Source organism: Saccopteryx leptura, chromosome 2 (genome assembly GCF_036850995.1).
Source record: "Saccopteryx leptura isolate mSacLep1 chromosome 2, mSacLep1_pri_phased_curated, whole genome shotgun sequence".
Classification (NCBI taxonomy): Eukaryota; Metazoa; Chordata; class Mammalia; order Chiroptera; family Emballonuridae; genus Saccopteryx; species Saccopteryx leptura.
In genome coordinates this window covers 247,674,323-247,697,900 of record NC_089504.1, presented here as the reverse complement: position 1 = coordinate 247,697,900, position 23,578 = coordinate 247,674,323, and the positions used below count along the sequence as shown (strand labels likewise).

At 48.2% G+C, this 23,578-nt stretch overlaps 1 protein-coding gene across 4 annotated transcripts in view; it reads left to right on the top strand.

Moving 5' to 3' along the window:
- MPHOSPH9 (M-phase phosphoprotein 9) overlaps positions 1-21,398 on the top strand; it is a 50,616-nt gene extending 29,218 nt beyond the window's left edge. For all 4 annotated transcript variants that reach the window (XM_066371094.1, XM_066371093.1, XM_066371092.1 and 1 more), the window contains 11 exons: positions 686-733; positions 1,612-1,676; positions 4,093-4,194; positions 7,515-7,649; positions 10,432-10,604; positions 11,374-11,517; positions 12,558-12,678; positions 13,442-13,545; positions 14,775-15,031; positions 15,303-15,371; positions 18,047-21,398. In XM_066371094.1, the coding sequence (XP_066227191.1) occupies positions 686-733; positions 1,612-1,676; positions 4,093-4,194; positions 7,515-7,649; positions 10,432-10,604; positions 11,374-11,517; positions 12,558-12,678; positions 13,442-13,545; positions 14,775-15,031; positions 15,303-15,371; positions 18,047-18,148 (1,320 nt within the window). In that variant the 3' untranslated portion in view covers positions 18,149-21,398. The remainder of the gene's footprint in view (positions 1-685; positions 734-1,611; positions 1,677-4,092; positions 4,195-7,514; positions 7,650-10,431; positions 10,605-11,373; positions 11,518-12,557; positions 12,679-13,441; positions 13,546-14,774; positions 15,032-15,302; positions 15,372-18,046) is intronic.
- The last annotated feature ends 2,180 nt before the right edge of the window (positions 21,399-23,578 follow it).

The following is a 23,578-nucleotide window of genomic DNA, read 5'->3' as shown; positions in this document are numbered from 1 at the left end:
AAGCCAGCGACCATGGGATCATGTCTATGATCACACACTTAGGCCGGTGAGCCCACACTCAAGCCAGATGAGCCCGCTCAAGCCAGTGACCTCAGGGTTTTGAACCTGGATCCTGCGAATCCAAGGCAGATGCTCTGTCCACTGTGCCACCACCTGGTCAGGCTTACTTACCTTTTTTTTTTTGAAATAAATTTAAACTTACAAAAAAACTTGCAGGAACTGCCACTCCTTTTACCTAGGGTCAGATGTTAACATTTTGCCATATTTGCTTTATTCTTCACACATCTTTTTTTTTTCAAACCATCGGAGAGTAGGTTGTAGACATCATGCCCCTTTACTCCTAATTTTTGTAATGTGTTACTAGTAACAAGGACCTTCTCATTTATGGCCACAGAGCAGTTATCACAACATAGAAATCTGAGCGTGTGCGGTTCATCTCCACTGTTCCTTCATGGTTCTTTCTTCCCAGCCCAGGATCCAGGACCCAGGACTCGGCCCGGTCATGCCTCCTCTTCCCTTCTCTTATCTGCTTGGTTGCCTGTACTCTGAAACACCGTGTTAACCTTTCTCTGTCATAAGGTTGCATTTTTGAAGAGTATGGGCAGTTACTTTTTAGTGTAGTGTATCCTTCAGTTGATGTTACAGTGCTTAATTTTGTGGTTGCAATTCTTTGTTTTTCCTGTAGCTCTTAGGAGAGTATGAGTCCCTTGGAAAAGAACATGAAAGAGCGAAGGTAATAATAGTTCATCATTCCTGTTCTGAATTTCTGGTGGGGGCAGGGCGCTTGATGGAAATAAGGGCTCTGGCCCTTCCTTGCCCCTTCCTCCTCCTCCCTCATCCCCTTCCTCCCCCTCCCTCATCCCTTTCCTCCCCCTTCCTCCCTCTGTCTTTCCCCCTCCCTTATCCCTTTCTTCCCCTTCTCCCTCCCCATCCCCTTCCTCCCCCTCCCCTGCCCCCATGGAGCTGTGGGGACTGATTGATCACCCATCCTCTTTGTGTCAATGGGCTTATTTTCAAGTATCTGCCCTTATAACTCACAACTTCAGTCGAGTTGCTCATCTAACAAATATTTATTGTCTATCGCATTTGAGATGAGTTGAGATGAAAATTGTTAGAATACTGAGATACTATACAGATGCGAATAATGAATACTCCCGTGAAACGCACACAGTGCTGGTGGGGAGGGGCACCCAGGCAGTCCTGCAGCCTGAGATGCGAGATAGTGAGAAGGCCTGAGTGGCCAGGCTGCCCGAGTCCTGGCGTTCAGGGCCAGTCCTGCCTTGGGAGCCTCACCGTGACAGTGATCGGTTTTGCCATGTACTGAGACTTCGGTCAAGTTAAGGTTAGAATATGTCCATTGTAACGCTGGGCAGTCCACTCTGTACCGCAGAGTGTGCGCTGTTCCTGTGGCACACGACTCCCGCAAGGGGGTTTCGCTCACTCTCTCCTCGCCTTCAGTTCTGTCTGTGGTTCTGTGGCTCCTGCCATGTTTACCAAGTGTCTGCATAATTTTCTTTGCAGCCTTAGGTTAGTATTATATTTTGAATTTTTAACTAAAAGGACTGCATTTGAATACTTACCTTCAGTCCTCTGAATTTCTCCTTTTCGTAGGATACATTAAATACAACTGAGAACAAGTTGTTGGACTCGCAGACTCAGATTTCCGATTTGAAAAGGTGAGCACCTCTGATTGTTCATTTGGGCTTAAATTCGTGTGTGTATTGAAAGCGATGAAAAGAAAGTTTTCCTGAGGATTTTCAAGCACTTTGAGGTTAGACTTTATCTTAATCTTCCTGACATAGAAACACATTTGATTTTAACTAAAGAATATTTAAAAAAATTTTTTTACTTTAGTGAGAGGAGGGGAGGCAGAGACAGACTCCTGCATGTGCCCTGACCAGGATCCACCCGGCATGCCCACTAGGGAGCAATGCTCTGCCCATATGGGGCCCTTGCTCTGTTGCAACTGGAGCCATTTTTTTAGCACTTGAGGCAGAGGCTATGGAGCCATCCTCATAGCCTGGGAACAACTCACTCTAATCAAGCCATGGCTGCAGGAGAGGAGGAGGAGAGAGAGAGAAGAGAGGGGGAGGGGTGGAAAAGCAGATGGGCACTTCTCCTGTGTACCTTGGCCGGGAATCAAACCCGAGACATCTATACACCAGGCTGACACTCTACCACTGAGCCGACCAGCCAGGGCCTAGCCCATGATTTTTAACATTTTTTAAAATGTTTATTGTATTGCTTTTAGAGAGAAAGGGAGAGAGAGAGACAGGAATATCATGTTGTTCCCGGATGTGCCCTGACTGGGAATCAAACGAACAACCTCTGTGCTTCAGGAACGATGCTCCAAGAGTCTAACCAACTGAGCTATCCTGCCAGGGCTAGCCAAAGATTTTTTTTTTTTTTTTTTTGTATTTTTCTGAAGCTGGAAACGGGGAGAGACAGTCAGGCAGACTCCCGCATGCGCCCAACCGGGATCCACCCGGCACGCCCACCAGGGGGTGACGCTCTGCCCACCAGGGGGCAATGCTCTGCCCCTCCGGGGTGTCGCTCTGTTGCGACCAGAGCCACTCTAGCACCTGGGGCAGAGGCCAAGGAGCCATCCCCAGCGCCCGGGCCATCTTTGCTCCAATGGAGCCTCGCTGCGGGAGGGGAAGAGAGAGATAGAGAGGAAGAGGGGGGGGGGGTGGAGAAGCAGATGGGCGCTTTTCCTATGTGCCCTGGCCGGGAATCGAACCCGGGACTTCTGCACGCCAGGCCGACGCTCTACCACTGAGCCAACCGGCCAGGGCCTAGCCAAAGATTTTTAAATGATGAAAATATGTTGGTGGTTGGGCCTGAGACATACACATTTCTCCAGACGTTAAGTATTTCCTCAGCATACGTAACAACATCTAAATGATACCAAACTATTGAGAAGAATTTTAAGAAGCAGTCTGGCTCACTGAATTATTTTTATGCTCCCAAAAGAATAGCATTCACGCCAATTTTGTGGTCATCTACTTTCTTACAGACCTGATTTGGGAACTATATTCATGGTCTGATTTGCTTAATTAGGTAGGAATGGAGTCATAAACGGTCCCTATGGCAAATGATTAAATGTTTCTAATTAGCTTTAGAGTATGTTTCTGTGTTTGGAGATAGTAATGTCCCTTGTTCGGAGATTTTGCCACAGTCTAAGGACTTCCCACAGGGGAAGACAGGATGGCTGTCTGCTCTCTTGTCTGCTCATTCAGTTCTAGTGTTAGCTGCCCTTATCAGATTAGTAGAAAGCAGCAGCCCTGTTAGAGCTGTTCTTTCAGACCTTCTTAGCAGTAGGATAGAGAAGAATTTGAGTTTAAAACACAAGATCTGAAGATAGATTTCAGGTTTAAAAGAACGGGAAGAATGCACGCCACGCTTGAAAAAAGGGACTGGCCACAGAGCTTGCTTCCTGCTGGTGTCTGGAAAACAGGCTTTTATTTGAACGTGACGCACGTTCTAGGAGTTGCCGTTAGGAGGAGGTGTCTGGGATGCTTTAACCTTTGCATAGTTTAAAAATTAGAAGTTATTTTTAATAGCTCTGTGATTGACAGTTAACCCTGCTTCCTCTTTTGTGAAAGTGTTAACTGTCTAAATTTTATATGCATGAATCTTTACAGGTTAGCATTAAACTTGTTAGAATTGCAGTGTATTTGAATATACTATACTTGAATTTGTTTTATTTTTAATTAATACATTGTATGTTTTGATCTGTAGTCAAATTGATATATACTGCTCACAAAAATTAGGGTATATTTTAAAATGAATATGAAGCTATAAAATACCCCCTATTTTTTACTTGCTGGATCAAGTCCCCTTTATTCTGTTCTTTTTCCTTCGGTTATAGGAGACGAAGTGCTCCTTTGTCAAGTTCAATGTGTTTGCCTTTCTATTTGCTCTCCCTGACTTTGTAAAGTTAAAGGTGGAATTTTACTGTGAAAAGGTTTATGGACTGCAGCCCCTTGGTCTCCCCTTTTGTAGAAGGGTCTCTTAGATAAGTAATCTGTAGTTGACTGTATCCTAAGTTTGTTCGATGTACTTAAATTTATCTCACTGCTTTTGAACCAGAACGATTTCAAAGCTTGAAGCTCAGATCAAGCAAGTGGAGCATGAGAACATGCTACGTCTCCGCCACAATCCCGGGACTCCCACGAGGCCCTCGCGTGCCAAGTAAGCCGCTTCGTTTGATCTCTGTGGGGCTGGAAATAGATGCACCCTTTCACTGAACTTGGGAGCTCATTGTCTAAGTCATAAGAAAGTTGGGGTTTATGTCATGATAGAATCTAGGTGTGTAAAAACATCTAATTATTAGATGTCGGCAAAGCTCTTTGCAGTAGCGTTTGCCAAAGGAGGCAATAGTCGAGTCAGGTCGGGAGTCAGGAGATTACGGGTGTTCTTACTTTTTGACTCTGTCCAGCTATGACCTAAGGCAAATCACTTAATTTTTTTGGACCTCGGTTTTATTATCTGTAAAAACAAGGACATTGGGCTAAACTGTCTCAAAAGCTCTTTTAGCCCTAAAAGTCAAGAAATTTTATTTCCAAGTTAATAGAAAGACCTACGAAGGTGAATTTTAATTGGATTGTATGGATTTTTCTTTTCTTCTCCTTCTTTTTTTAATTTGTTTAGGTGAGAGGAAGGGAGGTAGAGAGACAGACTCCCGCATGAGCCCTGACCAGGATCCACCTGGCATGCCCATCTGGGGCCGATGCTTGAGTACTGAGCTATTTTTAGCATGTGAAGCTGACATGTTCCGATGGAGCTATCCTCGGTGCCGAGGGCAACAGTCAAACCAACTGAGCCACTAGTTGTGGGAAGGGAAGAGAGTGGGTGGGGGGGTGAGAAGCAGATGGTTGCTTGTCCTGTGTGCCCTGACCGGGAATCAAACCCAGGATGTCCATATGCTGGGCCGATGCTCTTATCTACTGAGCCACTGGCCAGGGCTGGATTTTTCTTTTTAGGTTTCTTTTTAGCTTTTCTGTACTCTCAGAGCATGAGCTTGATGATACATATACAAAATAAGTTTTTTTCCATGTTAGAATCAGTTCTTATAACTTTGGTGTAAAGAGTATTAATGAGTAGATAATAACTTTGTAATTATGTTTATTTGAGAAAAATTGTTAAATTGTGAATTTTAATCTAAGTTGTAATTATCCACTGAGAAACTTTTCTAGACATTTGTTAGTTTAAATAGGATATAGTGAGTTACTAAGGAAAAAATGTATATAAGCTGCTGAAATTGAACATTGAGAGAGAAACGGGGAGGCTAAGACCGGGGTCAGGCGGGTTGTTCTGTGGACGTGAGCGTGTAGTGTTGTTGGAAGGGCAGTGTGGGGGAGAGGGATGCTCCAGGCAGAGACCGGCCCTGCTATGTCCCAAGGCAGGAGGGAGCCTGGCTCATTTGGACAACTAGCAGGTGACTACTGTGGCCTGAATGTCCCAGCCCATATCCTTTAGCCCCCAGCGAAATCACAGGCACATCCTGCTGCTCACTGAGCCAGGATCAGGACTTTGGAGTTTACCCCAGTCCCTTGGGAGGCCTCTGAGGGGCTTTCTGTAAAACCACGTCGTCAGATTGCTGCTTGTGGAATGAGCCTGCCAGGAGCAGAAGAGGTGACACCGGGCAGCCAGTGGCTGTGCTGGGGGGGTGGTGGCCAGAGGGTGGCTGAGGCCACTCTTGGAGAGGGTGGTGGCCGTGGCCGCACTGGGGGAGGGTAGCAGCCAGATGGTGGCCGTGGCCACGCTGCGGGGGTGGCAGCTAAATGGTGGCCGAGGCCTGGACAGAAGAGAAGCATTTGCAGGACATTCTGAGGTGGATTGCATAGAACAGTTACAGCTTAGACAGCAGGGGAGGAAGGGGTGTCAGAGAAGCCCTTCGGTCCTGTAGGAACAAGGGAGTGCACCATGTGCACCCCAGGAAGGGCCAGCCGGGGGACGGGCAGTCTCTGTCAGGAGTGTTTCAGTTTGAGAGTCGTGTGAATCCAGGTGGAGGCTGGTCAGGCAACTGCAGAATCCCAGAAGTAAGGTCTCGGGCTGGAGTTACTATTCTGGAGTCATCTGTCTAGGCAGTGCTGCAGGCGGCAGGGCGGACGGATGTTTACTGAGAAGTGGTCCAGGACAGAATGCTGACGGGCCCCAGGGTCTGGATATTGGGTAAAGTTGCCTGGGGAGGCTGAGCTTGAGCTGCCTGAAGACTAAGGGAAATGGGAACAGTCATGGTGGGCATGCTGCTGAGGGGCAAGCTCGGTGGAGCTGAGGCAGCGGGACCCGCAGGCTGCAGCCCCTGAGGGCCCAGGCATGGGGAGGACAGGAGGACAGGGGGACGGGCGGGGGCATGCTGGAGAGGGAAGGAAAACCCCTGAAATGTCAAGAGCCGGGATGTCGCTGCTTTGTGAAGCATGTGCATGACACTGTCGGGGGCGAGATAGAATGCCACGGGTAGAAGTGCCCAGTGGTTTCCCGGCCTCTGTCCTCTCTGGAGTACAGTGCGAGGTTATCTCCTGACCATCAGTCAGGCTGGACCATCAGATGGAGGAGAGAGGAGAAGGCAGGAGATGGTCGCCAATTACAGCGGGGCTCTGTGCCAGCAGTGTTGGGTGTCTCTGAGACGGTGAGAGTGATTCTGTAACGACACCCCAGTCTGCAGGTGCGCCTGTTGCGTGCAGACACTAGCAGTGTAGGCAGCGCAGTCACCCAAGCCAAGTGTTTGCTGCCAGGTTGCTGTGCTAGAAGGTGCCCTGGGTTGCTGTGCTAGAAGGTGCCCTGGGGCCTGGTCGTTGTTGGGGTGCGCCCCAGGGCAGGCAAAGAGAGGTTGCACCCCAGGGCAGGCAGAGAGGAGCGAGGGAAGTGGGGAGGGGTTGGTAAGTAGGACCGGGGAGGTGAGGACACCACGTGCTCTCTGCTGCACTTCCTGGAGGAGGAGCAGTCAGATCATCAGAGAGGCCCAGGCCCGCTGACACGTGTGACATCGCCTCGTAGGAGGGCAGAGAGCTGTGCAGGCTGTAAGACAGGTTCATTAGAATTAGAAAACATTTTAAAGTTGGTTCTTAAGTCTCAGTAGCCATGTTTCGCGTGTTCAGTAGCAGTCTATGATTGGCAGCCCCTGGGTTGCAGGTAGAGGACACTTCTGTTTGGGCAGGAGATTCTGTCCCTGTTGCTGGTGTGGGAGGAGCAGAGGGACGCTGGCCTCCGCTCCCACCGGCCGTGGCCGTGGTCTCGCTGGGGTGTGCAGGGCTGTGTGGGTGTGCAGGTGCCTGAATCATGCGTGGCTGGGGTTCAGGAGTGACCACAAGCAACAGAAGTGTGGAATGATGCCGTTAGCTCTCAGAACCATCGTGTAGAACTCATGTATCTGAAGTAAGATTGCTGAATGCGGTTTTTAAACTACCACGTAGGCTATAATAATCTTCCAAAGCAGGTTGTTTTCAGCCTGTGCTCAGTTTAAACAGAAGCACAAACCTTGTAATGCCCGAACACCTGCATTCTCATAGCACCCTGGCCACCTCAGATGTCAGCCGGCGGAAGTGGCTGATCCCTGGGGCGGAGTACTCCATCTTCACAGGCCAGCCCCTGGACGCCCAGGACCCGGCAGCAGCAAGCCAGCCGGAGGGAGCCTGCGCGCCTGGGTAAGAGAGCTGTGGGGCTCACACCGGCGCCCCTGAGTCCCCCTAGATAGAGAGCTGCAGGGCTCACACCGGCGCCCCTGAGATAGAGAGCTGTGGGGCTCACACTGGCGCCCCTGAGTCCCCCTAGATAGAGAGCTGCAGGGCTCACACCGGCGCCCCTGAGATAGAGAGCTGTGGGGCTCACACCGGCGCCCCTGAGTCCCCCTAGATAGAGAGCTGCAGGGCTCACACCGGCACCCCTGAGATAGAGAGCTGTGGGGCTCACACCGGCGCCCCTGAGTCCCCCTAGAGAGCGGCGCCCCTGAGTCTCCCTAGACAGAGAGCTGCGGGGCTCACACCGGCGCCCCTGAGTCCCCCTAGAGAGCGGCGCCCCTGAGTCTCCCTAGATAGAGAGCGGCGCCCCTGAGTCTCCCTAGATCGAGAGCGGCGGGGCTCACACCGGCGCCCCTTAGTCTCCCTAGATAGAGAGCGGCGCCCCTGAGTCCCCCTAGATAGAGAGCGGCGCCCCTGAGTCCCCCTAGATAGAGAGCGGCGCCCCTGAGTCTCCCTAGATAGAGAGCGGCGCCCCTGAGTCCCCCTAGATAGAGAGCGGCGCCCCTGAGTCCCCCTAGATAGAGAGCGGCGCCCCTGAGTCCCCCTAGATAGAGAGCGGCGCCCCTGAGTCCCCCTAGATAGAGAACGGCGCCCCTGAGTCCCCCTAGATAGAGAGCGGCGCCCCTGAGTCCCCCTAGATAGAGAGCGGCGCCCCTGAGTCCCCCTAGATAGAGAGCGGCGCCCCTGAGTCCCCCTAGATAGAGAGCGGCGCCCCTGAGTCCCCCTAGATAGAGAGCGGCGCCCCTGAGTCCCCCTAGATAGAGAGCGGCGCCCCTGAGTCCCCCTAGATAGAGAGCGGCGCCCCTGAGTCTCCCTAGATAGAGAGCGGCGCCCCTGAGTCCCCCTAGATAGAGAGCGGCGCCCCTGAGTCCCCCTAGATAGAGAGCGGCGCCCCTGAGTCCCCCTAGATAGAGAGCGGCGCCCCTGAATCCCCCTAGATAGAGAGCGGCGCCCCTGAGTCTCCCTAGATAGAGAGCGGCGCCCCTGAGTCTCCCTAGATAGAGAGTGGCGCCCCTGAGTCTCCCTAGATAGAGAGTGGCGCCCCTGAGTCTCCCTAGATAGAGAGCGGCGCCCCTGAGTCCCCCTAGATAGAGAGCGGCGGGGCTCACACCGGCGCCCCTGAGTCCCCCTAGATAGAGAGCGGCGCCCCTGAGTCCCCCTAGATAGAGAGCGGCACCCCTGAGTCTCCCTAGATAGAGAGTGGCGCCCCTGAGTCTCCCTAGATAGAGAGTGGCGCCCCTGAGTCTCCCTAGATAGAGAGCGGCGCCCCTGAGTCCCCCTAGATAGAGAGCGGCGGGGCTCACACCGGCGCCCCTGAGTCCCCCTAGATAGAGAGCGGCGCCCCTGAGTCCCCCTAGATAGAGAGCGGCACCCCTGAGTCCCCCTAGATAGAGAGCGGCGCCCCTGAGTCCCCCTAGATAGAGAGCGGCACCCCTGAATCCCCCTAGATAGAGAGCGGCACCCCTGAGTCCCCCTAGATAGAGAGCGGCACCCCTGAGTCCCCCTAGATAGAGAGCGGCACCCCTGAGTCCCCCTAGATAGAGAGCGGCACCCCTGAGTCCCCCTAGATAGAGAGCGGCACCCCTGAGTCCCCCTAGATAGAGAGCGGCACCCCTGAGTCCCCCTAGATAGAGAGCGGCACCCCTGAGTCCCCCTAGATAGAGAGCGGCACCCCTGAGTCCCCCTAGATAGAGAGCGGCACCCCTGAATCCCCCTAGATAGAGAGCGGCGCCCCTGAATCCCCCTAGATAGAGAGCGGCACCCCTGAGTCCCCCTAGATAGAGAGCGGCGCCCCTGAGTCCCCCTAGATAGAGAACGGCGCCCCTGAGTCCCCCTAGATAGAGAGCGGCGGGGCTCACACCAGTGCCCCTGAGTCTCCCTAGAGGTCTCACTTGCCTTCAAATGCAGAGGAAGATGTAAGGAGGCTCTCCTGTGTCCTGAATGTCTTCATTTTAAGGACCTGATTTTTATTTTACTTTGAAAGGTATGCTTTCTGGGGAGTTTACTCTGTGGGCTGCTCAGAGCCACCCCACCTGGGCCTGGGCACGCTGCGTGCCACCCATGGGCATGTGGTCAGGATGGGATGTGGGTCCTCACTCCCCGCAGACAGCCCGAGCCCCCACAAGCAACCTCACTTATTTACTCCAAGGCGCCACGTAAACAACATTCCTCGTGTGCTGGGCCGTGGAAAGGCGGCCCGGGGTTGTTGTGTACAGGCTCCGTTCTGCATGCGATGTAAAGCTTACCCAGCGTGGTGCAGTCTGAATGGCAGCTCTCTTATGCTCACAGTGCTGGTGGGCTGTGTATCTTTGCACTGTTGTAACAAGTCACCATAGACTCAGGGCTTAAACAGCAAATGCTGATTTCCTGCACTTTTGGAGGCTGGAGGTCTATGCTCAGGGTACCAGCATGGCTGGGTTCTTGGTGAGAACCTCCTCCTGGGTGTGTCCTCACTAGGCCTTCCTTTGGTGCAGAGAGAGAGAGAGAAGGATCTTCTCTCTTCCTTTCTTTATTAGGGTACCAATCTCATCATGGGGGCCCTACCCTCTTGATCTCAGCCAACCCAATCAACTCCCAAAGGCCCCACTTCCAAATACCGTCACACTGAGGGTTAGGTCTCCACATATGGGGGTGGGGGGGCACAGACATTCAGTCCACAGTGCCACATGTTTTACAATTATTATTTCAGGTGCCATTCTCCAGAAAAGGATTCTTCAGCAGGAAGTTCACCAACAGATGTACCGATAAAAAAGCAGAGAGAGGCTTCAGACACACCCATCATGAGAGCTTTAAAAGAACTTGAGGAAGAAAAAATATTTAAAAATTGGGGCACACAGACAGAGAAAGAGGATACTTCAAACAGTAAGTATTTTATTCCTTATATTTGATAGAGTTTTATAGATTATAGCTATATAGGTATGTTCCCTTTTCTTCCTAATTATATTACCTTCTTTAAAATGGAATCCCCCAAGTAACGAAATAAAAAGTTTAGTTTATTGCTGTTCAGCCCCATTTCAGAGATAATCGAATCCCCTAGTGAGTAATTTATCACAGCCATAGCATAAGGTATGCTTTTTATAAAAGCAGATTGCATGTTACATTCTGGTTATTAAAGATTTCTGTGGCATTCTTAAGGATATTTGAGAAATTTCTACACCAGTTTGTCTTATATCAAAAGTCGTGACAGATACTTGGTTTTCATAAAGTGAGACCGGCCATGCCTGTCCCCCATTCTGGTCCCCACACACCCAAGATGGGACAGGGATGTTTGGTGCTGGTTTTCCAAAGACAGGTACCTGCAACTCCTGCTAATCACATCATTGACACCCTTGGGGTGGCACCCAAAGCTGTATCTCCTAGTAAATAAATTAGTGACCTGCTTTCTAAAAATAAACTCTTGAAAAATCACCTTGAGTGCCAGTTGTAAACAGGAAACCAGAATGAATGCATTATCGATGGCCACATTTTCCTTTGTCAGGCATTTCTTACCTATAATGTGGTGTATTTGCAAATAATCACCATAACCTGCACAGTGAGGAGAATTGCTTGCTGGTATAACCATCTGTTAATAAATGCAGATGGCTGAGGCTAGGTTTGTCCTGTTTGATTTTCTTTTATGTTTCTCTCATAGGATTGGTGAATCCTCGGCAAACTGAAATGTCTGTTGGTACAAGTCGGTCCCCAGAGAAATGTGCCCAAAGACAGAAGAGGTTTAATTCTGCCTCTCAGAGATCATCATCTTTACCACCTTCAACTCGTAAATCAAGTGCACCAAGTAAGAATTAGATTCCCCGCCTCCTGGGGTCAGAGGAGTGACATCCGAGCCATGCACACTGACATACTGATGTTTTCCATCTCCTTTACAACATCCCTCGCACCCAGGAGAGTGCCCTGAGCTCAGGGTCCCCAAGTAGGACCTTTCTTCAAGAACAAAATTACCTGATTGCACCGATACTGTGACTGTAACTGAAAAAATGATCAGTTTATTGAGTGACTTTTTTTGTGTGTGTCCAGCAAATTTTTGTGCATGATACCACTGCATAGTCAGGATGGGATGTGGCTCCTCACTCCCTGAAGACAGCCCCAGCCCCCACAAGCAACCTCACTTATTTACTCCAGGGCGCCACGTAAACACAACAAACATTCCTCGTGTGCTGGGCCGTGGAAAGGCGGCTCGGGCTGTTGTGCACAGGCTCCATTCCGTGGATAGTTATCATCTGTCTAATTCAGCAGTTCTCAACCTGTGGGTCGCGACCCCGGCGGGGGTCACCTAAAGCCATCCCGATGAGAACCGCTGGTCTAATTAGACATGAGTTCAGGCATATTGATTTAAGCTAGCCTACAAAAAACGATGTACCCACCTAAGGCCACTCAGCGCTAAGCCACCTTTTTCTTTACCTGATTACAGGTGTGATTCTAAAGCTTAAACACTGGATATCCGTATCCTCAGTGTTCAGTCTCATCATAGTTGAGACGATTTCTATCTGACTGCATTATGGGCAGCTCCACTCGGCCTCTGGTGTTTCCAGCTTATTTCCAGTTGACTTCTAAAATCCTGAAAAACCAGTTTTGAGTCAGAGTGCTGAAGTTACTGTCTGATATACGAAAATGTTGGTGGTGGTTCCCTCTAGATGTTGGGGTTATAAACTGTTTTTTATACTCTTATTTATCTTCCAAAAAGTTTTACAGTGTGATTATTTTTCTTTGAAAGGTAGCAGAAAGTGCTGAAAAAAAAATAAAGTTTATGTTTTTCCAATACAACACATGTATTGTATAGAAGAAAAAAGAGTATTTCCTCTTCGTTTTCTTCTGTAGTGAAAAGAGAGATTATGTTAACACCAGTGACTGTGGCTTACAGTCCGAAGCGGTCCCCTAAAGAAAATTTGTCCCCAGGATTTAGTCATCTGCTTAGCAAAGCTGAAAGCAGTTCGATTCGGTAAGTTCTCTAAAATTGTAGAATCAGATGCATATATTATTGACTTTTGTTTTTAAATTTCAACTTATGCCCGTAGCTGTCATTAATGTTTCAGTTAATGGGAACTCTGGATTTAAATCATATCAGTGAATGTCATACCAAAAAGTAGAAATACCGTAACACATGAAAACAGTTTGTAACTGTGTAAACTGGCTACTACAAAATTTATATACCGTCTCAGAGCCCCTCCCCACCAGCTTTTGGATGTAGACGGTAATTCTTTGAGTTCCTAGAAAGGTTTCCCTGCAGGGATGTTTCTGAGCTATTTGCATGAGAGTGTGCAGTGTCCCCGTGTGGCCCTGGCACTGAGCGCCCCTCCACCCAGGCTCCCGAGGAAGTGTGGTCAGCACTGTGTGCTGGCCGGGGAGGGGCAAGGGGTACTGACTCCTGCTGACCCAGCTCCATAGGCTCCTGGTGAAATTATTCAAGCTCAAGGAACCTCATTTCACCCCCTGTAAAATGGGGATGCTAATCCTTGCCCTGCTTCTTTCGTAAGGTTATAAGACACAATCTGGGTAAATGCTCTAAGTTTCTGGTATGTAGCTATAATTTTATATTAAAAAATAAACTAAATTTCAGTTTTAGAAAATTGTATGACCAGCTTTCTTTGTAAAATAAAAATGTCAGTGTGTGAGTTACCGGGATGCTGGTTCATGCTTCTAGTGGCGACAAGAGGGCTCAGTTAACACTGTTTTTCTCACAAGTAACTTGCTTCATTCAATAGATTTGATATACTTTTGGATGATTTAGATACTGTTCCTGTGGCTACATTACAACGTACCCATCCAAGAAAACAACTCCAGTTTCTTCCTCTAGATGACTCAGAAGGTACCTTCTCTTAAAAAATTATTAGTTTTGGTTTTAGTTATTTATTTTGTGAGTTTTTGGTATCTTTTCAAGGTTCTAAATATTACTATAGTATCCTGTGTTGTTGTATCCAAGGGCCCCTAACAATAAGCATTAACAATGCTCAGATTGTGTCTGTGTCGTTATCCTCTTCGAAAAGTTGGGAAACGGCCCTGGCCAGTTGACTTAGTGGTAGAGTGTCTGTCTGGCGTGTGGGTGTCCTGGGATCAATTCCTGGTCAGGGCACATAGTAGAAGCACCCATCTGCTTCTCCACCTCTCCCCCTTCTCTCTCTTTATCTCTCTCTCTCTCTCTCTCTCTCTCTTCCTCTCCCGCAGCCATGGCTTGATTGGCTCGAGCGAGTTGGCTGTGGTTGCTGAGGAATGGCACCATGGCCTCACCTCAGGTGCTAAAAAATGGCTCTGATTACAATGGAGCAAGGGCCCCAGATGGGCAGAGCATCGTCCCCTGGTGGGCATGCCGTGTGGATCCCGGTTGGGTGCATGTGGGAGTCTGTCTCTGCCTCCCCTCCTCTCACTAAAAAAATAAAAAAGTTGGTAAACTGAGGTATAGCAAATGTTAATGTGTAATTTCCAGGGTTGTACTGTTCAGTTTTTCTCTATACTTTATGTTCTCTGATTTTTATGCAACTTAGGCTTTGGGTAATTTTTTGTTTGTTCTCTTTTATATATATACTGATATTTTGTTGATTTTAAAAGAGAGAGGAAGGGAGACAGAGAAACATCAACTTGTCCCACTTACTCATGCCATCTTTGGTTGTTTCTTGTATGTGCCCTGACTGGAGATCGAACCCACAACCTTGGTTTATCTAACCAACTGAGCTACCCGGCCAGGGCCTTTTATTTATATTTTAAGTTTGGCATAAAGTTATAATATATGTGAAATCACGTGGGTAGGTTCCTAAAACGTTAACTCTAGTGTTGGTATAAATGTGCTATTTAGTTTTGAAACATTTATTTTGCCTTAAGTGTACCGAAAGCTTATGTAAGCTTACAGAAAGTATGTTTTCATCTTGGGATGATGGTCGCGCTGAGGGCCATGCCTTTAGCATTCTGCGGAGGGTAAACAGGACGGGTTGCTCTCTCTCTGTGGTGGCTATTTCCAGAAAGTGAAGCTGGGTAACTGATGTAGGACATGAGCTGTTGGAAAACTTAGTAAGAAATAAAAAAAATTTCTCTTCTCTCTGACAGGAAAAAGAAATTCAGAGAAAGCCACCGACACCCACGTGAACCCTAACTCTGCCCCGGAACTGTTGCCCGGTGGAGCCAAGGCCACGGCAGGGAGGCCGGCCTGGGGGCAGAGCGAGCCCATGGGCTGCGAGCAGTGCAAGGCCGCGCCCGCACCCACACACACGCCACGCACCCAGGACTTTGAGTATACCGCAAAAATCAGGACCCTGGCTGAAACGGAACGCTTTTTTGATGAACTTACGAAAGAGAAAGACCAGGTATAGAACACAACCAAAAAATGCGTAATTTTTTTCCTGAGCTTAATGCCTGTGTCTAAAGAACAGTCAGAAAGGAGCTGCAGCGAATTTCCCACCAAAGCTGCACTTGTGTGTGCCGAGCTGTCCTGATTGTGACAGAGGGGACTTGTGTAAAGACGAGGTGGACAAGAAGATGCGAGGCTACAGTCTTTGTTCTCCATTCTGTGTCATAAACTGCCCTGCCTGTAATGGAAGTGTCTGTTTTTATTTACACCTGTCTTTGTGTTGGCAGATTGAGGCAGCCCTAAGTCGCATGCCTTCTTCTGGAGGACGGATCACTTTGCAGACACGATTGAATCAGGTGAAATGTCTTAGCCTGACCTGCCTTCGAGGCTTGTCACTAGTCAGTGCTCCATTTATCCAAGATGACTTAAAAAAAATTTTTATTTGTTGGCTTTTAGAGAGAGGAGAGAGAGAGAGGAGGGAGGAGCGGGAAGTGTGTCCGTAAAGTTATGGTGCACTTTTGACTGGTCACAGGAAAGCAACAGAAGACGATAGAAATGTGACATCTGCACCAAATAAAAGGAAAACCCTCCCAGTTTCTGTAGGATGATGTGGTAGCGTGTGCCCATGCGCAGATGATGATGTAACACCATGTATAGTGGAGCGGCCCACGGCCTTGCCAGTTGAGATGTGGACGGTACAGAGGAAAGTTCAGTGTGTTCTGTGGCTTGCTAAATTCGAATTCGTGACCAGAGTGCAACGTGAATATCGGCGCATTTATAATGAAGCGCCACCACATAGGAATAACATTACTCGGTGGGATAAGCAATTGAAGGAAATCGGCAGTTTGGTGGAGAATCCCCGTCCTGGTAGGCCATCAGTCAGTGTTGAGTCTGTAGAGGCTGTAGCTACCTAAGGAGCCCTAAAAAATCTGTGCATGAGCCCACATCGAACTGCACTGAATAGGTATGAAACTGGGAGAGTTTTCCTTTTATTTGGTGCAGATTTCACATTTCTGTCATCTTTTGTTGCTTTCCTGTGACCGGTCAAAAGTGCACCATGACTTGATGGACACACTGTAGTTGCCTCCCATATGTACCTTGAGCAGGCAAGCCTGGGGCTTTGAACTGGTGACCTCAGCATTCCAGGTCCACGCTTTATTCACTGTGCCACCACAGGCCAGACTAAGATGGTTTTTTAAAATCATGGATCTTAAGCACGCTAAAGCAAGTTGGTCAAAACTTTTAGCCTCTACAGCAGGGATTGGGAACCTTTTTGGCTGAGAGAGCCATGAACACCACATATTTTAAAATGTAATTCTGTGAGAGCCATACAATGACCTGTGTACGTTGTGCATTATCCAATAAAAATTTGGTGGTGTCCTGGAGGACAGCTGTGATTGGCTCCAGCCACCTGCAACCATGAACATAAGTGGTAGGAAATGAATGGATTGTGATACATGAGAATGTTTTATATTTTAACATTATTGTTTTTTTTATTAAAGATTTGTCTGTGAGCCAGATGCAGGCATCAAAAGAGCCACATCTGGCTCGCAAGCCATAGGTTCCCGACTCCTGCTCTACAGGAAGCATTTGGTGCTTATAGTATATTCTATAACAGCCTGCTAGCTTTCAGGAATACAAACTATTTTTACCTTTACATTTCAAGAAAACTGTGTTCATGCTATTATGTTTTCAAGAAACAAACTCGGGAGCAAATGGCATAGCCGTAGAGAGAGAGAAAGGTGTGATTCCATGGTTGGGCAGGAGACGGTGCACTCCATGTGGCTGCGTTCATTTCTTTCAGTTGCTTTTCAAAGGGAATGAAAATGCACGATGCCAGGGCACGTTTCAGTTCTGTTCTCTTTGTAACATTTTAAACGTGACAGCAACTATATGTCTCTTACATAACTGCGTGTTTTGGCTTTTCAGTGCCTTAGCTTTGGGAAATGTCTATTTCCAGATTGATCTGTGATATCAGAAGGAACGAAAGCTGTAGTAAAGGTCCTTTTCTAGTGCCTGAAGCCCTAACTTAGCTTATTTTCTGACTTTAAGTCTTTTTATTGTTTCTGCTGTCTGGAAAGTTTTTAGTCAGTAATTTGTAAAGCAGGGCTTACAGATACACGCAAAGAGATATGTTTAAGAATATTTACTGCAGCCTTACTTATGATATCTAAAATTAGAAGCCACCTAAATTTCTGCTAAAAGATTCTTGGTTAAAAATGGCAACATCTGATGGGATATTGTACTTAATGTAAAATGATATTATAGAAGGATATTTCATAACAAGATGAGTTCAGTTGAAAAACATTCTGAAGTAGAGAGTTTGGTTCTGTTTTAATTTTTTTTCTTAAAAAGGGCAAGCATATCTGCAGGAAAAAAACAAGGAAAGGAACAGTAGTCATTTCTTTTTGTTCATCTGTCTGCTAACTATGCTATAACATGTCATTCTTTTATAGTTAAAGATGTTAGAAAAATTTAAAGTTTTGTTTCAGGATACCATTGGAGTTAATACTGAATAAAGTGGCTAAAATAACTATATATTTCAGGTACTATTTATTTAAAAATTGCAGTTGTTACATTGATGCATAGTCAAATCTCTGTTCCTCAGAAAAGTCTCCTCTGGATGTCATTTGCCTTTTTAACTTTAACGTGTTTCTCGGAAGCAAGTTAGTTGATGTGCATGTGCCTGGGGCCCGGCACCAGTCAGATGTGTCTGTTAATTCCACTGAGAGGACTGACACCCCTTGGGTCCAGGCTCCTTCCGGTCGGCTGTGTCGCCCTTACTAGAGTTTCTATGCTCTCTATGTACTGGGGGTAATGTGCAGAAGTTACTTGGAATGGCTGAAAAGTTAATTCACATTGCGTGGCTCAAGAGAAATAATACACAGATGGTTTGTGTTAAGAAAAACAAACTATTGGATTTCCATACTCATAATGTCCTTTTGCTAAAGCAAAGGCCCATTGAGTGGTAATTTTGGAACAAATGAACTTAAAGCAGGATTCTAATGAGCATTCCCCCATCTCCACCCAGGAAGCCTTGGAGGACCGCTTGGAGAGGATCAACCGTGAGCTGGGTTCCGTGCGCATGACCCTGAAGAAGTTCCACGTCTTGCGCACTTCTGCCAATCTCTGAGATTTGTAGCCATTAAATTCTGAGACATTTCTGTTTGCACTGATGTATAATTATGCACTTGGAAAAGGCAAAACTATTTTATACTGTTTATAGGCCTTCCGACCGTAGTTTTACAATCATGCTATTCTTGACATTCACTGTTTTATATATTTCAGATGGCCACATATTTTCAAGATATTTTTGTTATGCTCGAGAATCTCTTGTATATTTTACTATTTAAAAAAGTATTATTTTTAAATAGTATATGTCTCCAGTTTATATCAAGAATAAGGAAATGTGATCAGGGAGGCAGCGTGTTTCTAAACACATAGTGTGTCACAATGAACTTTGCACACCGGTTTTGTAAATGTATTCGACATTGTGAATATAATTCTTTTTGTTGTTGTTGTTGTTGTTAATAAATGCTTCAGAACAGCTTCCATAATGGTAGACTAATACGGGCTGAATGCAAATAATATTACAGCATACCCTGGGGTTTAGTTGTTTTGAGGTTTTTAAGAAAAATGATATACACTTCCTGTCTGAAACATTTGCCTTAGAGTGAATATTAGATTAGTAGTAATGGCAATATTGGGAATAATGGGATACTGGAAAGCTTTGAAAACTACACAAATAACTCTTTTGTCTCCCTTAAGCTTTATTATTTGTAAGGAAAGAAAAAGAAAGGCGAGAGATGTAATTTTCTAATTTTGTTACATACAGTACTTTTCAGGGAAAGTTAGACCTTTGGAGAGCTGCAGCTTCTTGCCCCATCATTCTGAACGGAACTTGTGTCCCGTTTGGATGCAATACAGGCCCCCCCAGTGAGGCTGTCCCGGGAGCCCTGGTCTCGTCAGTGTGTGGCGTCCGCTACCAGAGTCTTGCAGACACGGCCCCCTCTGACTTCCCCTCCCTGCCAGGAGGGAGACCAAAGCTGCCTGGTGGGTGCCGGGAGGACAGTAGGTTGTGACCAGAGCCGCTGCCTCTGCTTGTTCTGGAAGGCGTGTGTGTGCCAGGCCTGCCCCTGCCGGGCAGTCCCTCTCAGCACTCAGAAGTGGCGCGTGGGCAGGAGCTCTAGCAGGTGTGTGCCTGACCTCTGGTCAGGTCCAGGCTACTCCGCTGCCCACTTCTCAGTGGCCCATTGGACCTCGTGCTCACGTACTCAGGCTCGGCATGTGTTGGTAGACACTGTTCCCAACTCTCCCAGCTGAGCCCCCCTGGAAGTGCTCCAGGTTAGATCTGGGTTTGCCCTTGAGTTTCTCCTCCTCCTGTGACTCGTGGCAGTGCGCAGTTCCAGCGCACCGAGCCAGCCGGCCCGATGTGGGGGTGGGCACCTCTGAGCAGGGACCCCAAGTTACCTGTGAGCACTGCACCTGTGCCAGGTATAGACATCAGCTACTCAGAATTATCCGTCCACAGAATCAAGTGCCTTTATTAGTGGTATTTTCCTCCTAGCCTTGCTTCCCTTTAAGTGACAGAAAGGAAAGGTTTGCTTGGACCCAGTCCAGGATGGCTTGTTTCCTGATCTGCTGGGGCTGACTCTTGTACTACTGCCTTTAACGTGTTCCTACCCAGGACCTCAGGAACAAGCCCGAACATCATTAGGCTAGTTCGTTGTTCCTTCTTTTTATTGTAAAGTCTATAATATTCTTAAAAATAAAGAAATTTGCCGTTTCAGAAAGATTATAGTTTTATCTTGTCAAGGAGTTATCTTAGGCTATTTGGCTTACTATTCCAGGGAGGGTATTAAGCCCCATTAGGACGTCTTCTGTGCCTCTCTCAGAAGAGATTTTTGCTTTGATTTTTGAAGTGTATAATAGGTTGGAAGTATCAGTTACTTTTTTTTTAATTATAGAAAAATATTTTTTTCTCTGTGGCTGTGAAGAGGGAAGCCAAGGAGACTCCGCCATCTTTCCCTCTGGTGATGTTAAACTTCACCAACACTCGACTTAGAAACCACTCAACTACTATCCCGGGGAGGTAGAACACTTGTCGCCAGCTGGGGCTGAGCTGCAGTTAGTAAAAAACAAAACCTAAGTGAGTCTTCCATTTTGGGCAAGTGCCTTTCTTAATGCATACAGTTAACTCTTTACAACAGGCTCGAGATTCCTTGCCCTGACAGGCCCCCCTGCGGTGGGGAACCGTCCTTTGGGGGCCCCAGGTCAGAGCTTAGCATAGAGGTTCTGATAGTGATAGTATGCAAGACTGGGCAGCAAGGGCCAGGGGAGCCAGGCGGACTGGACCGGACCGGGGCCACGCAGGCGGGTCACAGTGGCACACGCCTGCCCTCCTCAGCAGTGACTTTTGTGCGGGGTGACACGGATATAAAGGCCCGGTGCTTAGTAAGCACTCAATAAATAGTGCATCTCAGCTTCATTCTGAATTCAAGAGGCTTTTGAAGTACCTATTTGGGACTTTTTAAAATAGAAAAGTAGGTTGTGTTTTAAAGCCATTGACTTAAAAACCTACCTTGGGTTGTTGACATTTCCATTTACGTTAGATGGTCCAAGATGTTCCCTCTATCTCTTTGCCAAAAAAAAAAAAAAAAGCTTCCCTCAGGTGTGAGGTTTTTTTTAATGACCAATAAAAAATTCAAAAAAAAAATTTGTTAACCTGTTCAGTATAAGATCAAGGAAGGCACTTTGAACTTTGGTGATTTGGGAGTTATCTGATATCAATATAGGCTCTTATCCTAAAAAAAAAAAATGTTGCCAATGTGATAAAGGCCATTGGTCCTTTGTTCCATAATTTGACATCTCAAGGTGACACAAGGCAGGACTGCGTGAAGGAAATGTCACCACTGTGTATCAGGTGAATGAAGCTATGATTTATTTCTGGAGTTTGGTAAGCAACCAAAATGCTTTTCTCTTTTTTACTTAAGAGAAAAAAAGCCATGTGCTTTGCTGAATGCTGTTTGAAAACTAAATTCTGCACTAACATAATGTAGTAAAATTCGACGTATTTTTCATTTTAATCTTTAGATACCGCAAAAGCAGTCTGCACTTAATTTTAATATACAACCTGTGCTACGAGTCTTTAAAAAGCTTTTAAAATATAAATGTGTGCCCAGGGCTCTTTAGGAGTCATAGAGGTGAGTTACGTTTACCTATCATGTATGCTTAGGAGATTTGCAGGGTCGGTTAGAACCAGCTCCGTCGCACAACCATGTTTCAGGCACGCATTTCCTGCCCTTCCAGGAGTTCTGGGGCAGTTTGACAACCTGTTCAACTATACCAGTATTCTTAGGACCTGGTTAGGTTTTTTTTTTTTTTTTTTTTGTATTTTTCTGAAGCTGGAAACGGGGAGAGACAGTCAGACAGACTCCCGCATGCGCCCGACCAGGATCCAACTGGCATGCCCACCAGGGGGCGACGCTCTGCCCCTCCGGGGCATCTCTCTGTCGCGACCAGAGCCACTCTAGCGCCTGGGGCAGAGGCCAAGGAGCCATCCCCAGCGCCCGGACCATCTTTGCTCCAATGGAGCCTCGGCTGTGGGAGGGGATGAGAGAGACAGAGAGGAAGGAGAGGAGGAGGGGTGGAGAAGCAGATGGGCGCCTCTCCTGTGTGCCCTGGCCGGGAACTGAACCCGGGACTTCTGCACGCCAGGCCTACGCTCTACCACTGAGCCAACCGGCCAGGGCCCCCGGGTTAGTTTTTATCTCCTGATTTGTGTTTGTATTTCAACAGATGCCTCCCAAATATGAGGAATCAAGCCATAAGTTTGCATTTGCTGGATATCACGTACCATGCCATCTCTGTGACTGCAGATGTCACAGATAGTTTTATTCACAATTTCACTGTAACAGTGATGGGTAATGTGACAGACGTGCTTCCTATGGTGCGGCTGATGGTTAGACAAAGCCATTGTTGAACCTCGTTGAACCTCAGAGCACTGAGACTGTAAGCTCTGTGAGAGCAGGGACCACCACTTCTCCTTCATTCTTGCACACGGGCACTCAATAAACATTTGTGGATCTGAACCATCCTGTGATGTTAGTGTATTATTCGTGCCAGCTAACGGGGGGGGGGGGGTCTGGTTTTTCACATAACAGTGTTAAGCTGGCGAGAGCACAATCATTGCAGGGTTACAATGAATTTGTCCTTCTGCCCAGTTCCAACTGTCATGGGGGAAAGGGCCTTCTTCGGAATCTGTGTGTGCTCCGGAAACTCTCTTCAGTGGGTCTTAGGGCCCCTCTTGGTGGTGGGAAGGAGCTGAGTTAGTGTTTGATGTGACACCGTCTTCACTTGTCTCTGATCATCATCAGACTGGAATTTGGGACTGAGTTGTGTCACAGTGGCTTTCCTGGGCCATTCACTCAGTCTCCCATTCTGACTAACCTGGAGTGGATGGAGAACCTTGGGTGGTTTTTGCCCCCCCCCCCCTTCATCTGAAATCCTGCGTGACTGTGTTAGCTCTAACCCACACTTACCCATCTCAACCACATTCCCGATACTTAGCCATAGGTCCAGGGCATTGGGTTTTAGTTCTTGGCCACTGTAATGCTGGTGGCGGAGGCCAGGCAGGTTCACACTGAATTCAGGCAGATAGTAGAGGAATTGCGGAGCCGGAGATAGCGTTGGGCCACTCTGTTTACTGGAGGCTCGCAAAGACCAGGGAGGGAATAAATGAACATCTGCTTCTCGCAGCGGAGGGCAAGGGATCAGGAACACCACACCTTGCAGTGGTGGGGAGAGCCATCTGGGAAGACTGCCTGGAGGGAGAGCATTCACAGCCTCACAGGGACCATACAGGTGCCATGTGCTGGAGCACCAACCAGGCCAAGTGGTAAACCAGCGAGCAAGCCCAACACAGCTGTTTCCTGACGGCCACCAAGACCGTCCCTGCTGCATTGCCACACCACTGGGATTTTACATTTCACCAGCACCCCCCTGGTCTTCGTTTTCCACGCGGAGAGTCCAATCCAGAGGGAACCGGAGGAGGAAGCTGTCTCTGACCCCCTTGCAGTTCCTTCTGGAGCCCGGGGGGACTCGTGCCTTCCCCCACCCTACCCCCGGGCCTCTCCCTCTCTGACCCCCACTCTGTCTTCTGGCCCAGCAACGCTCTCACTTCTCTGTCCCAGAGCACCTTCGGTGCCCGGTTCTATGAAGCCGGTCTGTGTCCGACAGACGGACCGCCCCTCGGTTCGGGCTTCCTCCAGCTTGCCTTAGGAAGCCGTGGGCGGTTTGTCCGTTTACCCCTGCTGCAGAATTTGTTACTGTGTTAAAGCTACGGCAGAGGGACCATTGCCGGGGGTAGGTTGTGCACTGAGCAAGCCCCGGGCAATTCCGGAGCAGGGGGTCCAGGTACCGCGTCCCGGGACCGGGCACAGGGACAGCGCCCGGCCCGGCTCTTCCGGCGGAGGCACCCTCGCTCGGGCCGCCGCCGCTCCCCGCGCCGCCTGACGGAGGCGCAGCGCCGCCGCCGAGTGGGGGAATGCGCGCGGGCCGGGCG